The sequence below is a fragment of the Rhincodon typus genome, chromosome 30 (assembly GCF_021869965.1).
Source record: "Rhincodon typus isolate 14 chromosome 30, sRhiTyp1.1, whole genome shotgun sequence".
Classification (NCBI taxonomy): Eukaryota; Metazoa; Chordata; class Chondrichthyes; order Orectolobiformes; family Rhincodontidae; genus Rhincodon; species Rhincodon typus.
Genome location: NC_063361.1, coordinates 10,153,435 through 10,174,984, shown reverse-complemented (window position 1 = coordinate 10,174,984; position 21,550 = coordinate 10,153,435). Strand labels below are relative to the sequence as shown.

Here is a 21,550-nt window from a genome sequence, read left to right as displayed (position 1 = left end):
TTAATTGTTACTTCGATTTGAACAAAAGGAAGGACTCAGAATTTTGTAAATATGCACGGTGGCAGTAAAAATCATTATAGCAGTAACAATATCTACCCTGACGTGCTAACGTACCATATCGGGCTCCACATACTGCAGACTAAACTGTGTCACCATCTCATGCATTTACGCCAAAGAACAGTAATTGAGAGACTTGTTGAATGCCGATCTATTTTAGTGTCTTGCAGCATGCGAAAATTATTATATTTAAAATAGTATCCGAAAAGCTGAGTTTCAAAAAGATTACAACAGAGCTATTAAATAAGTAGCTTTTCATTTTGAATTGATTAGTACAAAAAAATGTACTATATGAAAGTTCATCTCCAGAGATAATCTGAATGCTGCATATATTTTAAACGTGTCATTTATTTGATTAGTAAACGCACAGTATTGAAAGAAGTAAATGAATTTTTAAGTTGAACAGCTTTGAAATGAAACTGAAGAAATGATCTTTGGGCTAACCTACCGTGTGATAATGATTTTGCTTCCGTGACTATCAAAAGGCAACCCTGGTTAATGTTCAGTGTTAATTAAAATCAGCATATCTGATATAAATCCAATCACTGTACAAGGATCAACCGCACTTTCCTGAAGATGAGGGTATAGTTCAAAACATCTCTTTACAGACAGCGACAGTTTATGTTACTCTCTTACACACAAGGCAAGTTGTGAGACTCAAGGGGTGCATATTCGAGTTGCAACTAAGCACTTTGTCATAGTGTTGATTACTGTCAAGAATGTTACAGAGATTCTTTTTAAAAGATGGCATTTTTCTCTGGCTCAAGGGTTGTAAACGTACTGTAGGTCTTCCTGCCTTGTACTGCAAAGATCAGTTGCATAATACAGTTCCCATTTGTAGTGTGCAATCTCAGTGCTCAAAAACTAGAGATGGAGTAGCATTCTTGCTAAACACCTTGGCACCTTGTGCTGTGTTTTGTAAGCTTGATTTGTTATAAGCACTTTCAACCACGATTATACAATTGACTCTCTAACGTCTTTTGTTTCGGGAATCCAGTCTACTGGTACAGCTGCAGTGGCTGAAGCTTCTAGAGGGGTAACTGCAGCTTCTAGAGGGGTTATGGCTGCTTCCAGAGGGGTAACTGCCATTTTCAGGTGAGTCGCTGCTGCATCTGTTGCTGGTGCTTCTAGAGGAGTTGCTGCTGTGTCTATAGGAATTCCTTCTGTAGGCGTCACTGCTTCTTCTGTAGAAGTTGTTGCTCCTTCAGTAGGAGTCGTTGCTTCTTCTGTGGAAGTCGCCCCTTCTGTAGGGGTTGCTAATACTTCTATAGGAGTTGTTGCTTCTTCCAGAGCTAACGGTGGCGGACCTTCTGTACCAGGCTGGAATATACCATAGTTTTGACTCAGTCGAGCAGCGAGTAGTCCTTCTTTTTCTGGAGCCTGTTCATCAGGCAGAATTGCATCAGTTGCACTACAGCGGTACAAATAGGATGCATGTTTGACAGAGCGTTTCAGCAGGTGACGCCGGAAAGCTCGCTGAATTTTGATTGCACAAACCTCCTCTTGTTTCCGCCGAAGGGTGGTGGTTATGGGCTCGTACGAGACTTTGGAAGGATTGGCAGCCATGAACTTCTCCTCCATAGACTCCTTCAGAGTGTCCATCTCTCCAGATTCACCCAGCACCTCCTTGGTCAATGCAAAGAGGATATCCAGACAGTGGATTTTGTCACCTGACACCATCGGTAGGTCCATGGTAATCAACTTGATTTTATTCGGTTTGGGAATTCGCAATGGCTCTTGCAGCGTGTCGACAAAGTCCGACATCCTGGCATACTCGATAAATTGCGTGGCCTCCACGTCAAACTTTTCCCAGACTTCATAGAACATTTCAAAGTCGTCTTCGCAAAGTGGTTCGGCACTCTCCTCAGTGGCCACATTGAAGTTCTCCAAGATGATGGCAATGTACATGTTCACCACAATCAGGAAGGAAATGATGATGTAGGAGACAAAAAAGACGACCCCAACTGGTGGATTTCCACAATTCCCTTTTATGTCGGTCCCCGGATTAGCCACGTGGGGATCGCAATCAGGGGGTCCGCTGTTCATAATGGGTAAGAGCAGACCATCCCACCCAGCTGAGGTGGTGATCTGAAACAGGCAGATCATGCTGTTGCCAAAAGTTTCAAAATTGAATAGGTCATCAATGCCTGCTTCCTTTTTCACATAGGCAAAATTGGACATTCCAAAAATGGAATAGATGAACATCACCAGAAAGAGCAAAAGGCCAATGTTGAACAAGGCAGGAAGTGACATCATCAAGGCAAATAGGAGAGTTCGAATTCCTTTAGCTCCTCTGATAAGTCGTAGGACACGACCAATCCTGGCCAATCTAATAACTCTGAACAGGGTAGGCGATACAAAGTACTTCTCTATTATATCTGCCAACATAATACCTGAAAAAAAAATCAAAAGGTGTGATATGAATAATTGTTTCAATCTACAAAGAATATCTACAAATGATGGATGTCTGAACCAAAAATGGAAAGTGCAGTGAGTTGGTCAACATGAAGGAGAAAAATATATTGATTCCTCAGCTCCCACTGATACATTAGATCACTTGTTTTATGGTGATAGCCAATTCTATGCATGTTGAATATTTTCAGTTTCTAATTTTTATTTCTAAATCTGTCTCCCAAAATAAATGTTTTAAGATTGATGTTGATACTGTGTAAATTGGGTGGCAAAGAGTTGGCATCCTACATTATATCAGTGCCCACTTTTAGGCAGACCATTGCTTCTAGGTAGACTGTACAATATAAAAAGCAGATAATGTTTATACTGCGTCCTGAAAATGTGTCTACCCTGGAAACATTAACTTTTGTCCAATTTCTTAAATAAAGCAAATAGCTGTGGATGTTGGAGATCTGAAACAAACAAAACCAGAAATTGCTGGAGAAATTCAGCAGGTGTGACAGCATCTCTGGAGAGAAAACAGGGTTAACGTTTCGAGTCCAATTCTGAATTGGGTCACTGGACTTGAAACGTGAACTCTGTTTTTCTCTTCACAGACGCTGCCAGGTCTGTTGAGTTTCTCCGGCAATTTCTGTCTTTGTCCTAATTCTACTCAGGTACTGACAGATCTGTTTTCATCCAGGATATTCTCTCTTTGTATGCGTAAAGATTCAAAACACTCTTTCCCAGTTTGATGACTGAACTGGACAGCATGAGGTGAAAACAAGGATTATTTCACTTCAGGGAATCTCTCTATGAGATAGCACTGATATATAGCTGGAAAGAATACTTGAGGTAGACAATTGCAGCCATTGGAATTGTCATATCTATGATTCGTGTTAACTACAGGTGGCAGATTTTGTCTGGTATTTAACTTGGCTGGTTGCTGACCAAGAGTCTTGGACAGTCAGTTTTATATGTCCACATGGAAAAACCAACAAAAAAAGTACTTGGAAATGAGCATATTGGTCATCCTGGTCATCCAATTAAGTAGTATACAAGATGAGTCAGGCCAATAGTCTTTTTCACTCATGGAACATGGGCATTGCTCTCTGGCCAGCATTTAGTGCCCAACCTTAGTTGCCTTTGAGAAGGTGGTGGTGAGCTGTCTCTTGAACCACTGCAGTCTATGTGCTGTAGATAGTATGCCTCATTTACCAATTTTACTGGACTTCCCTTCTGCATAGGAGATACACGATTGAGGTGATGAGAAATGAGATACTTGCTCAGGACTGTCATACCTGTCATTAACAAATAAAAAAAATGTCCATTCTCCTTCAAAAGCAGGTGCATCTCAGAAGCAGAGAGAAAACACAAGGAGAGAAGTCTAGAACCAGTAACTCATCCAAAAAAAAAGACTGTTTGCAGCAGAACTTTCAGCTGCAGATTGGCCTCAGCACTCATCTACATTCTCAGCAGACAGCCTGAATGAGGAAAATGGTCCTTTTTACTTCAAACAGCGAATGAGAAGGCATGAAAAGATATTGGTACATAGACCAAGTCTATTTCTGGACAAATTGATATCATTTCATTTCACTCATGCATCAAAAAAAGGGCTTCTTCTTGGACTCTCGTTTGTCCCAGTATCATGGATATACCAAAGAAAATGGTAATTTATTATTTTATTTATTATGAATACGAGGCACAGTTTAAGAGCAGGGAGGTCATTCTGAAACTGTATAAAATGCTCGATAGGCCACAGCTAGAGTATTGCATGCTGGTCTGGAATCCACATTATCGGAGGGATGTGTTAGCACTGGAGAGAGATTTATCAGAATGTTGCCTAGGCTGGAGAGTTTTACTTATGAACAGAGACTGGATTGACTGGAGTTTTTCTTGTTAGAACACAAAGGATTGAATGGAGTCTTGATTGAGTTGTATGAAATTATGAAGGACACAGACAGAGTAGGCAGGACGAAAATTTTCCCCTTGGTAGAACGATCAATGACCAGAAAGCCTAGATTTAAGGTAAAGGCATGAGATTTGGAGGGGATGTGAGGAAAACTATTTTAACCAATTGGTGGTAGAAACCCATTGTGTGAAAGGGTGGTAGATGCAGATGTACGCTTGTGATGGCAAGGCATACAGGGTATGGACCAAGTGCTGGAAAACTGGATTAACATAGGCAGGTGGTTGTTTTTGACTGGTGCAGATTTGATCAGCCATTACAAGGTCAGAAGCGGGGATATTTGCCAATGATTGCACAAGGTTCAGATGATTTGCGATACTGAAGCGGTCCATTCAAATGCAACAAGACCTGACTTGGAAACATATCGCTGTTCCTTCACTGTCGCTGGGTCAAAATCCTGGAATTCCCTCCCTAAGGGCATTGTGGGCCAACCTATAGCAGGAGGACTGCAGCAGTTAAAAAAGGCAGCTGACCACCACCTCCTCAAGGGCAACTATAGTCAGGTAATAAATGCTGGCCAACCAGCAGCATCCATGTTCCACAACTGAATTTAAAATAACCTCTCTGACTCTAAGCCTCTTAACTAACTTAATAGAAACATTAAAGAGGAGATAAAGGTTCAGTAAATGCTTTAAAGTGAATGGTACAAATGATATTTTATAAGCCTGGATGTCTAAATTATATGGGTAAATAAATGAATGAGACCTATACTGACATTTTGGAAAATGCAGGAATGTTTAAAGACGTTGATTTGGTGAAGCAATGTGAATACAAGTGGCTGCAAACTGACAGCTACTTCTGGAGCAATGAAAAACCCAAAAAAATTGCAGCGACCTTAGGTGGATGCAAATCATGCAAAAGATTCAGTATAGTGATGATTATAGATGAGCAATCATATTTCATGACTATGTAGACCTCCAATATGGCATGGGACCAGCACACCATGGCAAATACTGGTGACATGATAAATCTTCAGAGCTAGGAATGGTCCCAGAATTTGATATATTCCTCAGAATCATCTAGGAAATCAAGTTATAAGAGGTATTGGAGTATATAGTGAGTCAGATTCTCATATTTCATCTGGAGTCTACCTCAACCTGAGTCAAAAGTCTTCTGTTTGTTACCCATAAAAAAAAACGCAACAAAATTGAGTTTAGACAGTTTCAAATTAATTCTTGGTGCCATGTATCCAGAATTTAAATTATTTTAATTTGCAATTGCACTTGAAAAGGCAAAAGATACCTGACATGAGAAATGGGAATATGTCATATTGATGGATTTGATGTTACTCTTTAGAGTTGGAGCTAAGGTAGGTGGCTGAAGAAGAGCATTACTTCGCAAGTACTTATGCAGAACCCTAACCCCACACCCTAATCACTGGACTAGAAATTTAATTTCTACACCACTTGACATTACATAAATGAGGATAAAGCTCAAAAACACAAGTTGCCTAAATAAATGGATTTCAACTTCTAACTTACCCACAATTGAAAGAATCACCACAACAAAGTCAAAAATGTTCCAGCCAATGGTGAAGTAATAGTATCTTAAAGCAACGATCTTGAGCACACATTCACTTGTAAATACAACAATAAACACCAAGTTGATCCAGTAAAGAATATTGTTTTTTTCTTCACTTTGGTCGTCTGTTTCTACCATCATTGTTACCATGTTCAGGCAGATGAGAATCATGATGAAGATATCAAAGGCTTGCTTGCTGACAAAATCAAAGAATACTCCTTGAACTTTATTCTGGGGCAGGGAAGGAAAAGTGAAGAAATGAGCTGTCAATGTCTAAATACTTGATATTAATTATATTCATCATATTATGTCTGACCAACATGTATTACTGGCAGCAGAGGATACAAGTTAAAAGATAGCTTGGAGGATTCTGCAGAATTTATCTCGGAGGCTCTTTAACAGGTATAAAACCAATCAAAGTTTAATATCTATGCTATCAGAATGGAACTGTTGACCCATAAAAACGCTTGAAGCATTTCAACTGATCCTTTGTACTGTTCTCTCCTGGTTTCTCACAAGCTGTAAATATGATCTTTGCTACGCATCTTGTGCTTCCTTTTCAATATGTTGAAGTCAAACCCATTGCACCCTCTTACTTTTACTCATTGAGTGAAATTGTAACATGGTTGAGCACATGGGTTTGGGTGCAGACACTGCCAATTTCTTCTACTGTTCTTCCAACTGGAATCACCATTAAACTGCAATATTGCTAGACCCTCTCATTCTTTTAAATACTGGAATTGAAATTGACTCATGGGTCATCATCATATCTATTGACATGAATTGACTGGGAAGCTCAGAAGTTATTCGGTGATGCCAAAAAGTTAAAAACCCACTGACATTGTGCTCAGAGATAGTAGGAACTGCAGATGCTGGAGACTCTGAGATAACAAGGTGTAGAGCTGGATGAACACAGCAGGCCAAGCAGCATCGGAGGAGCAGGAAGGCTGACGTTTCGGGCCTAGACCCTTCTTCACCGAAACGTCAGCCTTCCTGCTCCTCTGATGCTGCTTGGCCTGCTGTGTTCAGCCAGCTCTACACCTTGTTATCTGACATTGTGCTCACTCTGGGTTTCTCACATTCTATCAAACCACATCCCAACTCCAAAGAACTTTGAAATTGTTCAGCTGTATCTTCTTACAACAACAAGAAGAATTTGCATTTGGATAGCACCTTTATTGCTTTGAACCATCTCAAATAATATTTAAAGATATTAAAAACCAATGAATCACTTCTGGTCTTGGCTCAAACAATTTTCAATGTCAGTGGGGTGCTATACTATTGACTTAATTTTCTTAATTTAAGACATCACAAGAATTAGCATTTGTAAATAATCAATTATATTTGCAGCAGAATGTGGGTGTAGTATATATAGAAAATCACAGAAACTCATACGTTGACTGGCAGAATTCCAGCAGTGTGACATGACACTGTTTAATACTTAGAATTTTTCAAAATAAATCAATTTCATTGAATTAAAATCAAAGTTCCATAAAATTGGCAGAGATGATTATGTCAATCATAATAAGGTCATTAGTACTCTCAGATGAGCTGCTTGCAGGATTTTTCTACATGACACTGCCTGTCTCTCACTCAGCCTGTTGCTGGCAATGTAGCTCAAGTTCAGAACTGACGTGAGTGGGACACTCCAGTCTCATTCCCCACTTGTTACACTCAAACTTGCACTTTCTGTGGCATGACCCCAGTTGGCTGCCTACATAAATGTTGGCATGGTTGAGAAACTACACTCCCAATAGTTTTCAGAAGCAATACTGGAGAAGCAGTTTGAATGGGAAATACACCTCGTAGGCCCTCCATTCCTTCCACGGTTTGTTAAAATCTGGTGGTTGATATATGTGGTACAATCGGCACACTTACATTTGGTCTTGGGATGGGTTTTTGTGGTTTCTTTGAGCCAAGCTTCTTCATAGCATTGTAGTATTTTTTCTGCTCTTCTGTCATAAAGATATCTTTTCCTCCTAAGTAAATATGAGAATTCTTACAATTATTTAAGGAAATGTCATCATGATCTAGTAAATTCAATGAAAGACAGAGGGTGTATTCTGAGAATATGAGAAATAATATCAGGCCATTTTGCTTCTTGAATCTTCACCCCCATTCAAGAAGATTGTGGCTGATCTGATTGTAGCTTTAACTCTGTCTTTACAGATCAAAACTCCCTGGTTGATCAAAAATCCTCCTTATTCAACCTCGAATAGATTCGGTCACTCAGCCTTAACAGTTCTCTCGAGCATAAGAATTCCAAAGGCTCACAAACTCCTGAGAGAAGAAATTCCTCCTCATCTTCATCTTTTATAGATTGTCCTCCACTTCTTGATTGCCCACAAGGTGAAGCATGTAGCCTATCAATCTCCTTCAGAATCTTATGTATTTTAGTACAATCACTGCTTAATCCTCTAAACCTTAATAAGTGTAGCCCCAAACTGCTCAACCTCTCCCTTTAAGATGAGCCCTTCATTCCAGTAATCAACTTCGTGAACTTTTTCTGAGCTGCCTCCAAAGCAAGAATGTCCATACTTAAGTAAGGAGACCAAAATAGTACACAATACACTAGGTGCAGTTTTGCCAAGGCTTGTAATTTGTAGCCAGATTCACCAATTTTTATACACAGTTCTCCTTGCAATAAAGGCTAACATTTTATTTGATTTTCTTACTAATTACTTCCATGACCCGCTTGTTGATCTTTTGTCATTCATTTGTGGATATGGATAAGTTAGATGAACGGGTCAAGTTTTGGCAGATGGAGTTTAAAAGTGAGAGGTTATCCATCTTAGTCAGAAGAATAACAAGGCAACTTACTATCTAAATGCAAAGAAACTTTAAAATCCTTCAGTGCAGAGGGATCTGGGTGTTCTTGTGCATGAATTGAAGAAAGCTAATATACAGGTACAGCAAGTAACAAGGAAGGCAAATAGAATTTTGGCATTTATTGCTAAAGGCATACAGTATAAAAGTAGAGAAATGTCGTTGCAACGTTACGAGGCATTGGTGAGCCTGCATCTGGAGTACTGTGTACAATTTTGGTACCCTTACTGAGGAAGGATTTAATTGCATTGTTGGCTGTTCAGAGGAGGATCACTAGACTAATTCCAGAGATGAGGGGTTTGTTTTGTAAGGACAGTTTGTGCAGTTCAGACCTATTTTCACCAGAGCTTAGAAGCTAGAGAGGAGATCTAATTGAGCTATATAAAACACTAAAGAGGATTCACAAAGTCGACATAGAGCTGATGTTTCTCCTCTAGGTCTATTTAGAATGAGAGATCATAGTTTTAGGATAAAGGGTGGCAGATTTAAAACAGAGATGAAGAGGAAATACTTCACTCAAAAGGTCTTGAATCTGAGGAATTCACTACCTCAGAGTGTGATGGACATTGGGACAGTAAGTACCTTTAAGGAGGAGATACACTGTGTTTTAATGATTAATGTGTTAAACAGTTATAGAGAATGGGCAGAAAAGTGGAGTTGAGGCCAAGATGAGCTCAGTCATGATCACATTAAATGGCAGACCAAGCTGAAGGGGCTGAATTGCCTAATCCTGCACTCAGTTCTTACGTCATCATATACTAGGTCACCCAGATCCCACTGACTTGCAGCTGTCTCTCTCCATTTAAATAAAATTCTTAATTAAATTGAGAGAATAATAATCTGATGACAGGCACTTTTGGATTCTAATAGGCCAACTCAGCTCCTAACTTGTCACAACCTTGGTCCATAGGCAGAAGAGTTGAACTCCAGAGGTGGGGTGAGAGTGTCTGCACTTGACACCAAAGCTGCATTTGATTTTCTATGGTATCAGGGAGGCCTAGCAAAATTGTAGGTTAATGGGAATTGGGGGAATATTCTCTTCTATAGTAGACAAACAGGAGGCTGGAAGAACACAGCAAGCCAGGCAGCATCTGGAGGAAAGAAGCAGTCAACATTTCGGGTATTACCCTTCTTCAACCTCTATAGTCCTGAAGAAGGGTAACACCTGAAACGTTGACTGCTCCTTTCCTCCAGATGCTGCCTAGCTTACTGTGCTCTTCCAGCCTCCTCTTTGTCTACCATGGATTCCGACATCTGCAGGCTTTTTTTGTCTCTAACTCTAGCCTTCTGGCTGGAGTCATGCCTGGCACAAAGGGAGATGGTTGTGATTATTGGAGGTCAATCACCTCAGTCAAAGGACATCTCTGCAGAAGTTACTCAGTGTGGTGTCCTAGATCCAACCATCTTCAGCAGCTTCACCACAGACCTTCCCTCCCTTATGATGTCAGAAGTGGGGATGTTTGCTGATAGCTGCACAATGTTCAGCACCATTCATGACTCCCAAGATGTAGGAAAAACCCATATGCTGCAAGACCCGGGTAATTTTTTTTCCAGTAAGTAACATTTGCAACACACAAGCATCAGGCAATGACCATCTCAATCAAAAGAGAATCTAACCATCACCTCTGTCATTCAATGTCACTACCATTGCTGAATTCCCAACTATCAACATTGCGGAGGTTACCATTGACCAGAAGCTGATATGGACTAGCCATATAAATGGCTACAAGAGCATGTCAAAGGCTAGGAATCCTGTGACAAGTAACTCATTCCCAACTTTGTTCCCTAAACCTGTCCACCATCTACAAGGCACATTTCAGGAAGGTGATGGAATATTCTCCACTTGTCTGGATGGGTGTAGCTTCAGTAACACTCAAAAAGCTTTACACCATCCAGAATAAAGTAATCTGCTTGATTGGCACCTCATCCAATATCTTCAAAATTCACTTCCTTCACCATCGATCTGCAAGATCCCCTCCAAGCCACTCACCATCCTGACTTAGTATTATATCACTGTTACTTCACTGGTGTTGGGTCAAATCCTGGAACTTTTTCCCAAACAGTGCTGTGGGTCTCCCTACACCCCAGGGCTGTAGCAGTTCAAGAGGTTGTCAGTAGAAACTGTTCCAACTAATTAGGAATGGACAAAGAATGGTGATCCAGCCAACAAATCCTCATTCCATAAATGAATAACTTAAAAACAAATCTGCTTCCTATTCTTCCTGCCAAAATGGACAACCTCCATTTTCTGACATTATACTTCATTTGTCAAATTTCTGCCTCCTCCCTTAACCTGTCAAGTTACATTTTATCCTCGCTGGATCCTTTCCCTTTTTGAGATGGATTTCACACAGGTCTGATAAGGTATCTTTTGATCAGATTTGAACAGAGCAACCAGTGCTGAAAGGCTCTGTCATTAATCTAAAATATTACACTCTTCATATGCAAACACAAAATGGTAAATGTACAGTTTATGAAATGTGTTTACATACTATCCATATCTATGTATGGCGTTGGCATTTCACTCCATTGAATTTTATGAAGAACAGATACTTATCTTTTTCTTCTGTTGGTTGAAATTGTCAATAATTACACCGATAAAGAGATTGAGAGTGAAGAATGCCCCAAAAATGATGAAGATGACAAAGTATATGTACATATACAGATTAATTTCATACGATGGCTGCTGTTCCATCTAGGGAGGAAAATAAACATTGGTTAGCATTCCACAGAAACAACACCGCTTTTCTGAGTTTGTGGAATTAGAGACTTATTATCACACAATTTCACATCTTTTGGACTCGACAGTGGGAACAGACAGGGGAATGGATAGGAGTACACCTCAGAAATCATTTCCAATACTTGGCATCTAATCCAAGCTGGGTTTGAGGGAAATAATGACTCTCTCTCTCTCTTCCTAAGTGGTCAGTCTTCCCATCCTCAAACCTAACTAATGAGTTATTTAATCATGCATTGACTCACAACTCTGAGAAGGAACTTGCTGTATGCTAAATGATTGTTTGCTTACATAGCACCAATGACCACACTACAAGGCAATTTGTAATGTGGGAAATGCAAAAGGAGCAAGATACTAATTCTGTCTTAGTTAAAGACTATAGAAATATGCAATATCTAAAGAAGTTTAATCATCAAATAAATAAGCATATGTTAAGAATTTAATTATATTTCAGCTAGATAGCCAGCTGGCGATATCTTCTACTATGGAGAAGCTAGTCTTCCTTCAACATCTCATAGATTTAATTCCTGTCATCTCAGCAGTACACTAATATTAGTCTCAGGAACCAAGAGGTTCTACAGACAAGATAATAGGCTGTCGTTGTCAATGGGACTAGGATGAAGCAATCTAGGCTGGATTTTCTCACAGCCTTCAAAATCTCAATGTCAGGATCAAATGGGGATCCAGAACCCATGCCTGTTGGCAGCGAAACTAACTCAGCAATTCCCAAAAATGGCCTCCAAATTGTCCACCTCTCCAACTGGCATCTCCTTGAGGGCAAGTCAGAAGGTCAATGGGTCAGAAGCCTCAGCAGCTCTTCAGGTGATGGATATGAAGTAAAGATTATGAGAGCCCCTTGGAATGAAGGGAACACTTCTCCAATGAATCATTTGGACTGTGAGTGTTGATTTTTTGCCATGATTCCCTCTTCGGGTCACAGAGCCTCCAGCTCTGATATCCTCTGGTGTGCTGCTAGAGGGTACCTTATTGAGCTAGCGGTCTCCACATATGGCATCACCATCACTTTGTTGATGGCAAAATGTCTGCGACAGCACAAAATTATCTCCAATTGGGCCTTAACCATTGTAATTGGCAGCTCACGCCCCACCCTAGGAAAGTTTGAAGACAGTGGCAGCCATATGTTCCCAATCATTCATCTCCAGATCCATTACCAGCACCTGGCAATATTCAGTCTGCACTGCTTAGTCACGCTGCTCCAACCATCATGAGGTATGGGAGAGGCTTGGTGGATGAGCTGGGCTTTTTCTACCTTTCATTTCCTATGTTCTGGCATTCATGCTTTGCTGTGAACAGTTTCAGTGTTTGCCTTGCGCTTCCTTCACAAACCTGGTGCAACGAGCTATACTCTTTTCTGCTTCAGCCAACTTATTCACTGAATGCATATTCACCTCATTTCAAGTATAGATTTGTAGAACTTAATAGACTTTAGTGAGATTTTGCAGCAGAATAATATCCTAGAAGGAAAAATCAGTAAAGCTGATGAATGAGAGATACAAATCTGGCTCATCTTGTATCCTTCAAAATGCAGGACCACTACACCAGTTCAGTTCCAAGTATTAATGTTATTTATAATTGTTTTGTTCCCTCTAATAATAAGAAGTCAACCAAATGTATAAATAAGTGCAAGCAGTTTGGAGGTGTATTCAAACTTGGGGCAATTCACAGAGACATCATGGCGTCTGCTGCCAATAATGACCCAAACAGTTCTGACTTTACACTAACATCGACAGACAAGCTGAGGTGCATGGCAGTGGCTAATTCGCTTTCTTTAGCTTTATTCTCACCAGAGTTGAATTTTATTGATAGGTAAAGTGAAGTCAATGACATTTTCAGTTAGAAAGTGAGTGAAGAAAGAAAAAGAGCGAAACAAGATGATCAAATATAATTCCAACATACATACAAATGCGAAAAGGATGATGGTCCAGGCAAACAGCACCCTCTTTTTATACACTGTAGGAATCGGTGCCCCTTTTACTACTTTGTTTCTTGCCCCCTCCCCTGTCCTGATGAGAGCAAGAGTAAAAATTTTGTCTTCTTGTCTCATTTAGGGAAGGGAATCAGCCACCTTTATCTGACCTGGTCTACATGTGACTCCAGGCACACAACAATTTGGTTGACTCTTAACTGGCCTCTGAAATAGCCTAGCAAGCCATTCAGTTCAAGTACAATAAAGCATAAGCATGAATGCCCTCTGTACCAAGGGCGCTCACATTCTATGAACAAATAAGGAGAAATGCATTATTTCCTATTCATTGAGTTAAAGATCAGTTTAAACTTGACTCCTTCATGTGATTTTTCTGTTAGGCATATGTCTTCCTGGGATGTTCAGTTTTCTTGGGCACTTGCGCAGCCTGGACCCTGCCTGGGTTATGGTGTCCCTTCCAGTGGTGAGCAATGGTGAGCAAATCATCATTGCAGATGATAAGCAACAGATGGTGAGGAGTGATGTAGGTCTTCTCATTGTTTTAGGGCAAATTTCCCACCAGCTCCAGCATCTTGGCTGCCAGGTAACCTGGAACAGCAGCCAGCTACAGGAGATCTCCAGCTCAGACACACTTGACATAGTGACCCTTGCACAGCAGCCAATGTATATGACCAAAGGGAAACTGGAGCTCAGCTCTGGACGAGTATCTTGGCTTTAGTGCAAGCTTCTTTTCTGGTCTAATGACAAGCAGATATCTTGCTGCTATTGCTATTCAGATCCTTCATTAATTTTGATGTGCAATTGTTCAATTAGGCCCTTTCAGCATTGATAACTCACACTAAGTTCCAGGACAGAAACTGAATAATGAATTCTGGTACTGTGCCAGATAACAGGGATGAAGTCTCAGTGATTTTCAATTCTTGAATCTTAACGGTAATTGACCGATTTAGTCTTCCCATAAGCATCTTCTAGGTATCACTGATAGAAGTTGCACAATATGACAAGGGAGGGAAAGGGAAGAGGGAAAGAATCTGCATGTATAAAATGCCACAACCCAGGACTGTCTGGCATTTTAAAATTTTTAGTTGCCCTTGAGAAGGTGGTGGTGAGCTGCCTTCTTAAACTACTGCAGTCCACCTGCTGCAAGTTGACCCATAATGCCAATAGGGAGGGAATTCCAGGATTTTAACTCAGCGACAGTGAAGGAGCAGCAATATATTTCCAAGTCAGGATGGTGAGTGGCTTGGAGGGGAACTTGAAGGTGGTGGTGTTCCCAAATGTCTGCTACCCTTGTACTTCTAGATGGAAGTGGTCGTCGGTTTGGAAGGCACTGTCTCAGGATCTCTGGTGAATTTTACAGCCAGTTGGGTACTTATAAAACACAGTCACCGTTGAAATGTAGGAAATACAATTAAAGCCTATAATTCCAACATTTCCATTGAAACCTTTCAGTGATTGGAACTGGGTTAATTCCTGCTTACTGCAGGCTTTTAGTTCAACTCAGGAATAATTTCCAGCAGTTGCTAATGAGTATACATATTGTTTTCTTGGGACGTAGGTGTCGCTGACCTATCCCTAATTGCCCTTGCTCTGAGTGGCTTGCTAGACCATTTCAGAGGACAGGTCAGAGTCAGTCACTGCTGTGGGTCTGGAGCCTCATGCAGGCCAAGCCGGGTAAGGGAGAGGCATTTCCGTCCATCAAGTCTGAGTGAAGCAGATAAGATTTTATAATGGTCAATGATAGTTGTCCTGTTGAGATTAGATGTGGTTTCCAGATTTAAGAATTGTATTTGAATTCCACCAGCAGCTACGGTGGGATTTGAAACCCCATTCCCTGTCATTTAATGTAAAATAGCCAAGGGTGGGTGCCACCGCGGGACTAATGGGTTAATGAACTCCTTTCGGCTGGAAAGCAGCCTGGTATCATTTGTAAACTGGCTCATGGAATAATATGAGCCAGGAAAGTTATTCTCTCATTAAATCTTGACTGTAACAAACCTTCATGATATCATTGGCATCTGAAGAAGCCATGTAATGGGCACTTTACGCGATAAAAAGCTTTTATGTTTTACTAGTATTTAAATATTTTATAAGCCACATAAAATCTATTAAGCATGATGGAGGGTTTAAGTGGTAGGGTAAATCACAAGAGATGTTTATAGCCATATTCATTGCATTCATGTTACTGTTTCAGATTCAAATTACTGCCAGCAGCATCAGTAGTAGGGCACCATGTACTGGTGGCACTGGGCCAAAGCAAAGGCTAGCAGGCCTTATATACTGAGATATCAACGGAAGCAGTTATGTTTTCTTGGCGGTTAGGGTGGTGTATTAGTCACCAAAACATGAGCACCCACATTTTAAAAGTAAGGAAAATCATCCCCAGTATCTTCTTCTGCCCTTTGCAATAGTATGGAGGGAAATCCTTTCAAAATTGAACTAAGCAAATTAGTCTTCACAGTGACACACAGGGAATAATTCCTTTCATTTGAAGCCTGCTCCTTACAATGCCCTCTGATCTTTCCAATGACCCTTTGGGTCAATTTCAACTTTTGAATTTCACTTCACTATTTGATATAATTGTTCCACTGGTGCAGCTAAGTCAAACTAAAAGATCTGTGAAACCTCAGCAATATTGAAGAAAGTCACAAGAAGATCTTGGGAGCAGAGTTTAGATTTCTAATGGAAAATGCAGCTCCTAATCAAATTTAAAGTGGAAGCAGGAGAAGTCTGAAAAGTGGAGAATACATTGAACAACAAAATAAGTAAAAACATACTATTATAACATATTCAATAATTCACAATTTAAACCAAAAATTTAAAAAAATGGAGATTTGTGCAGAACTCAGACTGAGATTTTACATATAGATTTTGATGTTAACCTTTGACAAGAAATGCACCAAAATTCTGGACCTTGTTGATCTAACTCTAGTAGGAGTCTATCAGGAGATCAGTATATTTTGGTGATGCAGGTTACACCAAAAAGTGGACTTGTTTGGGGATTGCACTTGAGTGAGTGAAGACTCTGTCTGCCATGTAGGGTTGACAACCTCTAGAATTGGCCTGTCGGCCACAGGGTTGAAGATCAATCTCCAGGATGTTGCCATGTGCAACCCAAGAAAAATCATAAGGGTATTAAAAAAATGGTCTTTTTGTCATTTTCTTTAAATAATTCCCTTTGCCAGCTATACACATGTTGAAAATTGGGAAAATAAAGCTGTTTGACTAATAGTGGAGCATTATTCAATGGGAGAATTAATTTTTTTCACCTTCCAATTGGCATAGAAAGACAGTGCCTCACAGGGACGAATGTGTTGGATAACTAATGAATGGAACATAGGGGCAAGTCATGTGATGAAAGCTCCAGGAATCGATCTAATCACAGTGGGCAACTTTACTGCCACTAGGCCACTGACATAAGAGATACTGGAGCTGGTGTGGTGTTGAGGTTTTCTAACACCAGGCATTCTCATATCCTCTTACAATAGTCTTGTAAGCCAGAAAAAGCAGATAAATTGGCCAACTCCCTGCCAGCAGTCGGGCCCACCAATAGGTCCAAGTTGCTCAGCTTAGATACTCTCCAAAGTATTTCCTTATTTTGTTGACAAGTCCCTGTTAACAACTCTTACAAAGGATTCCTCGAGCCAGAAAATATATTTTTGGGCTTGTAGGGAATCATGACAAACCATCTCCTTGAAACTCAGGAAATAATCTCACAGTTTATGCATCTTCCTCAAATGACCATCCTGCTAAGTCACATAAATAAGAGGATTTTCCTCTGATCTACTCCCTTCATCAGGTCCGCTCTAGAAATACCAGCTGGGTCCTTATGGTAGGACGCAATCATTGCAGATTTTTGTGACAGGTCAACTTTAGCATTGTAAGATTATGACTTCAATTCTTCCTGATAGAGCCAAAAGGAAGCGTGACATGATTAAATGTTATACCCTTGGTTTCCAGTTGGTGAATAAAGAAATTCCTGTCTTTACTTGGAACAGATCTACTCACAGAATAAAATATCACAGGCATGTATTTCCCAACTCTGCCCTGCTGCTAGGTCAGTCTCATTAGATGTGCTCAAATAAACATTTAAGTAAACTTTGAAACTGGTCCGGCATACCAAGATGTAGATGATTTCTATGTATCAGGAAAAGCATGAGTCCCCTGTGGAACTCCTGTACAAATCTTCTTCCAGCTTGAAAAAATCTACTGACAATGTTTCCTATTATTTCCTAATTTCCTCTATCTTGTGTTTGTCTTTTCTTCAGTCCTTGTTTCTGAGAGTTGGGCCACGGATTTCCATTGAGTTGCTCCACACTTCTGAACAAAGTCATGCATGCTCGACCATTGCTTTCTGCAGGATAGCTGACCAGAGCCTCTCTTGCTTTTGCTGCCTGTCATCAGGCTCATTGAAAGGATTTACACTCTGGCAATCAAACTGTTTGAGCACATCATGAACACAAGCAACAATTCCCAGCATTGGACTTAAACCCAGAGCTTCTGGCTTGGAGGTAGAGATGATACAACTGCTCCACAAAAACTCTTCATCTACATTCATTTTATCTCAAATCAATAGAATTAAGGAAAGCTCTCAGTAGTTTAATCCCAATTGGATAGGAAGAATTAGAGACAATCTGTTTTCTCAATGTTTAATGTACTTCTACATTGCAACACTGACCACACTTCAAAAGGGCCTCATTGCTTCCAGCATCTTTTGAAAAGCCCTGAGGATGTGAAAGGCAGTGTATAAATGCAATTTCTCTCCTTATCCATAATTATGCCATTGGTTTAACAAAAATCAATAATTAGGCTGCCCTTAATGCAGTTAGCTCTGGGCCAAATGCACTCCAGAAAGCAAAAACTACGAGTGAGCTAGTCATGAAGGACTACTGGTGGCCAGCTCTAAAAGTTTAGGTATTAGGAGGGAGGCGATGGCCTAGTGGTATTATCGCTGGACTGTTAACCAGAGACCCAGACAGTGTTCTGGGGACCCGAGTTTGAATCCTGCCACAGCAGATGGTTGAATTTGAATTCAATAAATATCTGGAATTAACAATCTAACAATGTCCGTGAATCCATTGTCGATTGTCGGAAAAACCCATCTGGTTCACTAATGTCCTTTAGGGACTGCCATCCTTACCTGGTCTGGCCTACATATGACTCCAGACCCATAGCAATGTGGTTGACTCTTAACTGCCCTCTGGGCAATTAGGGATGGGCAATAAATACTGCCTAGCCAGCAACACCGTCATCCCGTGAATGAATAAAGGAAAAAAATTATGAATAAAGATAATCAACCTCCTCAGAGTTGTTATTACACAGCTCTGGAGCACCCCAGGCTTCTCTGGCCCAGAGGTATGAACAGTATCACTGCACCATAAGTTTATAAAAATATATCTGAATTGGGAGTAGATGTATTCCTGTCTGCCTCATCGCTTTGCTGAGTATCATTGCTAGCCCTGCTTGGCCTTCTCCTGCTCCTTTTCAAGAATTTTGAAACCTTACAGCAACAATTGATTCCCCACCAAATGTCTTTTAAATGCTGTAATTGTTCTTGCCTCCACCACTTCGTTTCATATGCACATCATCCTCTGTGTGAAAAAGTTGCCCCTCAGATCCCTTTTAAATCTTAACAAAATAAAAACCGAAAGAACTGTGGATACTGTAAATCAGGAACAAAAACAGAAGTTGCTGGAAAAGCTCAGAAGGTCTAGCAGCGTCTGTGAAGAAAAAATCAGAGTTAACATGATGAAGGGTCACCGGACCGAAACATTAACTCTGATTTTTTCTTCACAGATGCTGCCAGACCTGCTGAGCTTCTCCAGCAACTTCTGTTTTTGTGACCTTTTAAATATTTCCCCTGTCATCTTAAAACTACGCCCTTTAGTTTTGGATGCACCTACCCGGGGGTAAAGACCTTGGCTATTCACCTTATCTATGCCTCTCATGATTTAACAAACCTCTATAAGGTCGCCTCTCAGTCTCCTATGCTCCAGGGGAAAGTACTCCTAGACCATTCAGCCTCTCCTTATAACTCAAACCCTCCAGTCTTGGTAACATCCTTGTAAATCTTTTCTGCACTCTTTTTGGTTTAATAATGTCCTTCTTATAGCAGGCCAACCAGATTTGTATGTGGTACTCCAAATATGGCCTTACCAATGTCTTGTGCATGACGTTCCAACTTCGTTACTCAATGGTCTGAGCAAAGAAGGCAAGCATGCCAAACGCCTTCTTCATTACTCTGTCTACCTGTGAGACCATTTTCAAGGAACTATGTATGTGAACCCCTAGGTCTCACTGTTTGACAACACTCCCCAAGGCCCTACCATTGACTGTGTAAGTCCTGTCCTGGTTTGCCTTACCAAAATGTAACACCTCACATTCATCTAAATTAAACTCCATCTGCTACTCTTTGGCCAATGGCCCAGTTGATCAAGGTCCTGTTGTACACTTAGATGTCCTTCTCCACAGTCCACTATACCATAAATTTAGGTGTCATCCACAAATTTACTAACCATGCCTCCTATATTGTCATCCAAATTGTTTAAATAAATGACAAAGAACAGTAGACTCAGCACCGATGCCTGAGGCACACCGTTGGTCACAGGCCTCCCTGTTTGCTTGCTCCACATTGCACCTCCGCTCCTGCATTTGCTTTTCCTTCCACCTTTCCTCCCCAGCAGAAACTACTGTAGAAATAAAATGACTAAGGTTCGGAATTCTAATCAGCATGAGTTGCTTAGGGAATCAAACATAAATGAGGCCCAACATGAGGTGGGCCTTGATCTTAATCATTTGCGTCGAGTGCTTGTTTTGAGCACTGCTTTGGTATGAACTAAATGCTAGGCCTATATTTCACTATCACATTTCAACACAGCACTGTCCCAGAGGGTCTACGTTCAGTTTAAGTTGAGGGTCCTCAATATCTTCAAATTTCATCAACTGGTCTGACATGGGTTCTCAATGTTTGCTTCAGCACATTCACTACCATTTATCTCTAGAACCTACGCTAAGAAGGAAAGAACAAAAATAAGCTCGGAATTCCCCCACTTTGGTCATCTGTTAAGGATTAGCTCTTGTTAAGAAGCATGTACATAGACTTAAAGTGAAGCTACCATGCTTCCTCCTTCAGGGATAGTGACCTCCTGGGGTCCTTTTATACCTCATTCAGATGGCCTTTAAGGGTGAGGCAATGGAAAATCTCAGCTGGCCATCTGACTACGAAGGCTGTAATTCCTGAATGCATATTATTCTCACTTTGCAACAAGAGATATACTTGTTCCTGCAGATGTTAATGGAAAATAATCAGGAGTGGGGAAGGTTAGCTGAGATTTTTGTTTCTTTGATCAAAAGATTCCATATCCAAATATAATACACCTGCTAATTTAACACATTCATAGACTCAAACAGGAGTCCAATGGTCATCAGAGGTAGCGGGAACTGCAGATGCTGGAGTCAGAGATAACATAGTGTGAAGCTGGAGGAACACAGCAGACCAATCAGCATCAGAGGAGCAGGAAAGTTGACGTTTTGGGTCGGGACCCTTCTTCAGGAAAGGCCTGAGGCATACTTCTTCTTTTCTGAAGAAGGATCCCAACCCGAAATGTCAACTTTCCTGCTCCTCTGATGCTGCCTGGCCTGCTCCCACCTCAAGCCCCACCCCCATCTCCGACCTACCAGCCTCATCCCGCCCCCTTGAACTGTCCGTCCTCCCTGGACTGATTTATTCCCCCCCCACCAACTTCCCACGTACACTCACCTTTACTGGCTCCACCCCCACCTCTTTGACCTGTCTGTCTCCTCTCCACCTATCTTCTCCTTTATTCATCTTCTATCCGCCTCCCCCTGTCTCCCTATTTATTTCAGAATCCCTTTCCCCTCCTCCATTTCTGAGGAAGGGTCTAGACCCGAAACGTCACCTTTCCTGCTCCTCTGATGCTGCTTGGCCAGCTGTGTTCATCCAGCTCTACACCTTGTTATCTCAGATTCTCCAGCATCTGCAGTTCCTACTATTTCTTAATTACATGACAGTAGTTACTGGTATTTTAACAGAAAAGATCATTAGAGATACATGGTATAATCACTATGACAGACAAGTCATTGG

General features: G+C 40.8%; 1 protein-coding gene across 1 annotated transcript in view; it reads right to left on the bottom strand.

Moving 5' to 3' along the window:
• Positions 1-427: 427 nt before the first annotated feature.
• Positions 428-21,550, bottom strand: part of LOC109910502 (sodium channel protein type 4 subunit alpha-like) — a 110,383-nt gene continuing 89,260 nt past the window's right edge. The window contains exons 22-25 of the mRNA XM_048614391.1: positions 11,318-11,459; positions 7,817-7,917; positions 5,899-6,169; positions 428-2,450 (exon numbers count right to left, since the gene is read on the bottom strand). Of these exons, the coding sequence (XP_048470348.1) occupies positions 1,012-2,450; positions 5,899-6,169; positions 7,817-7,917; positions 11,318-11,459 (1,953 nt within the window). The 3' untranslated portion in view covers positions 428-1,011. The remainder of the gene's footprint in view (positions 2,451-5,898; positions 6,170-7,816; positions 7,918-11,317; positions 11,460-21,550) is intronic.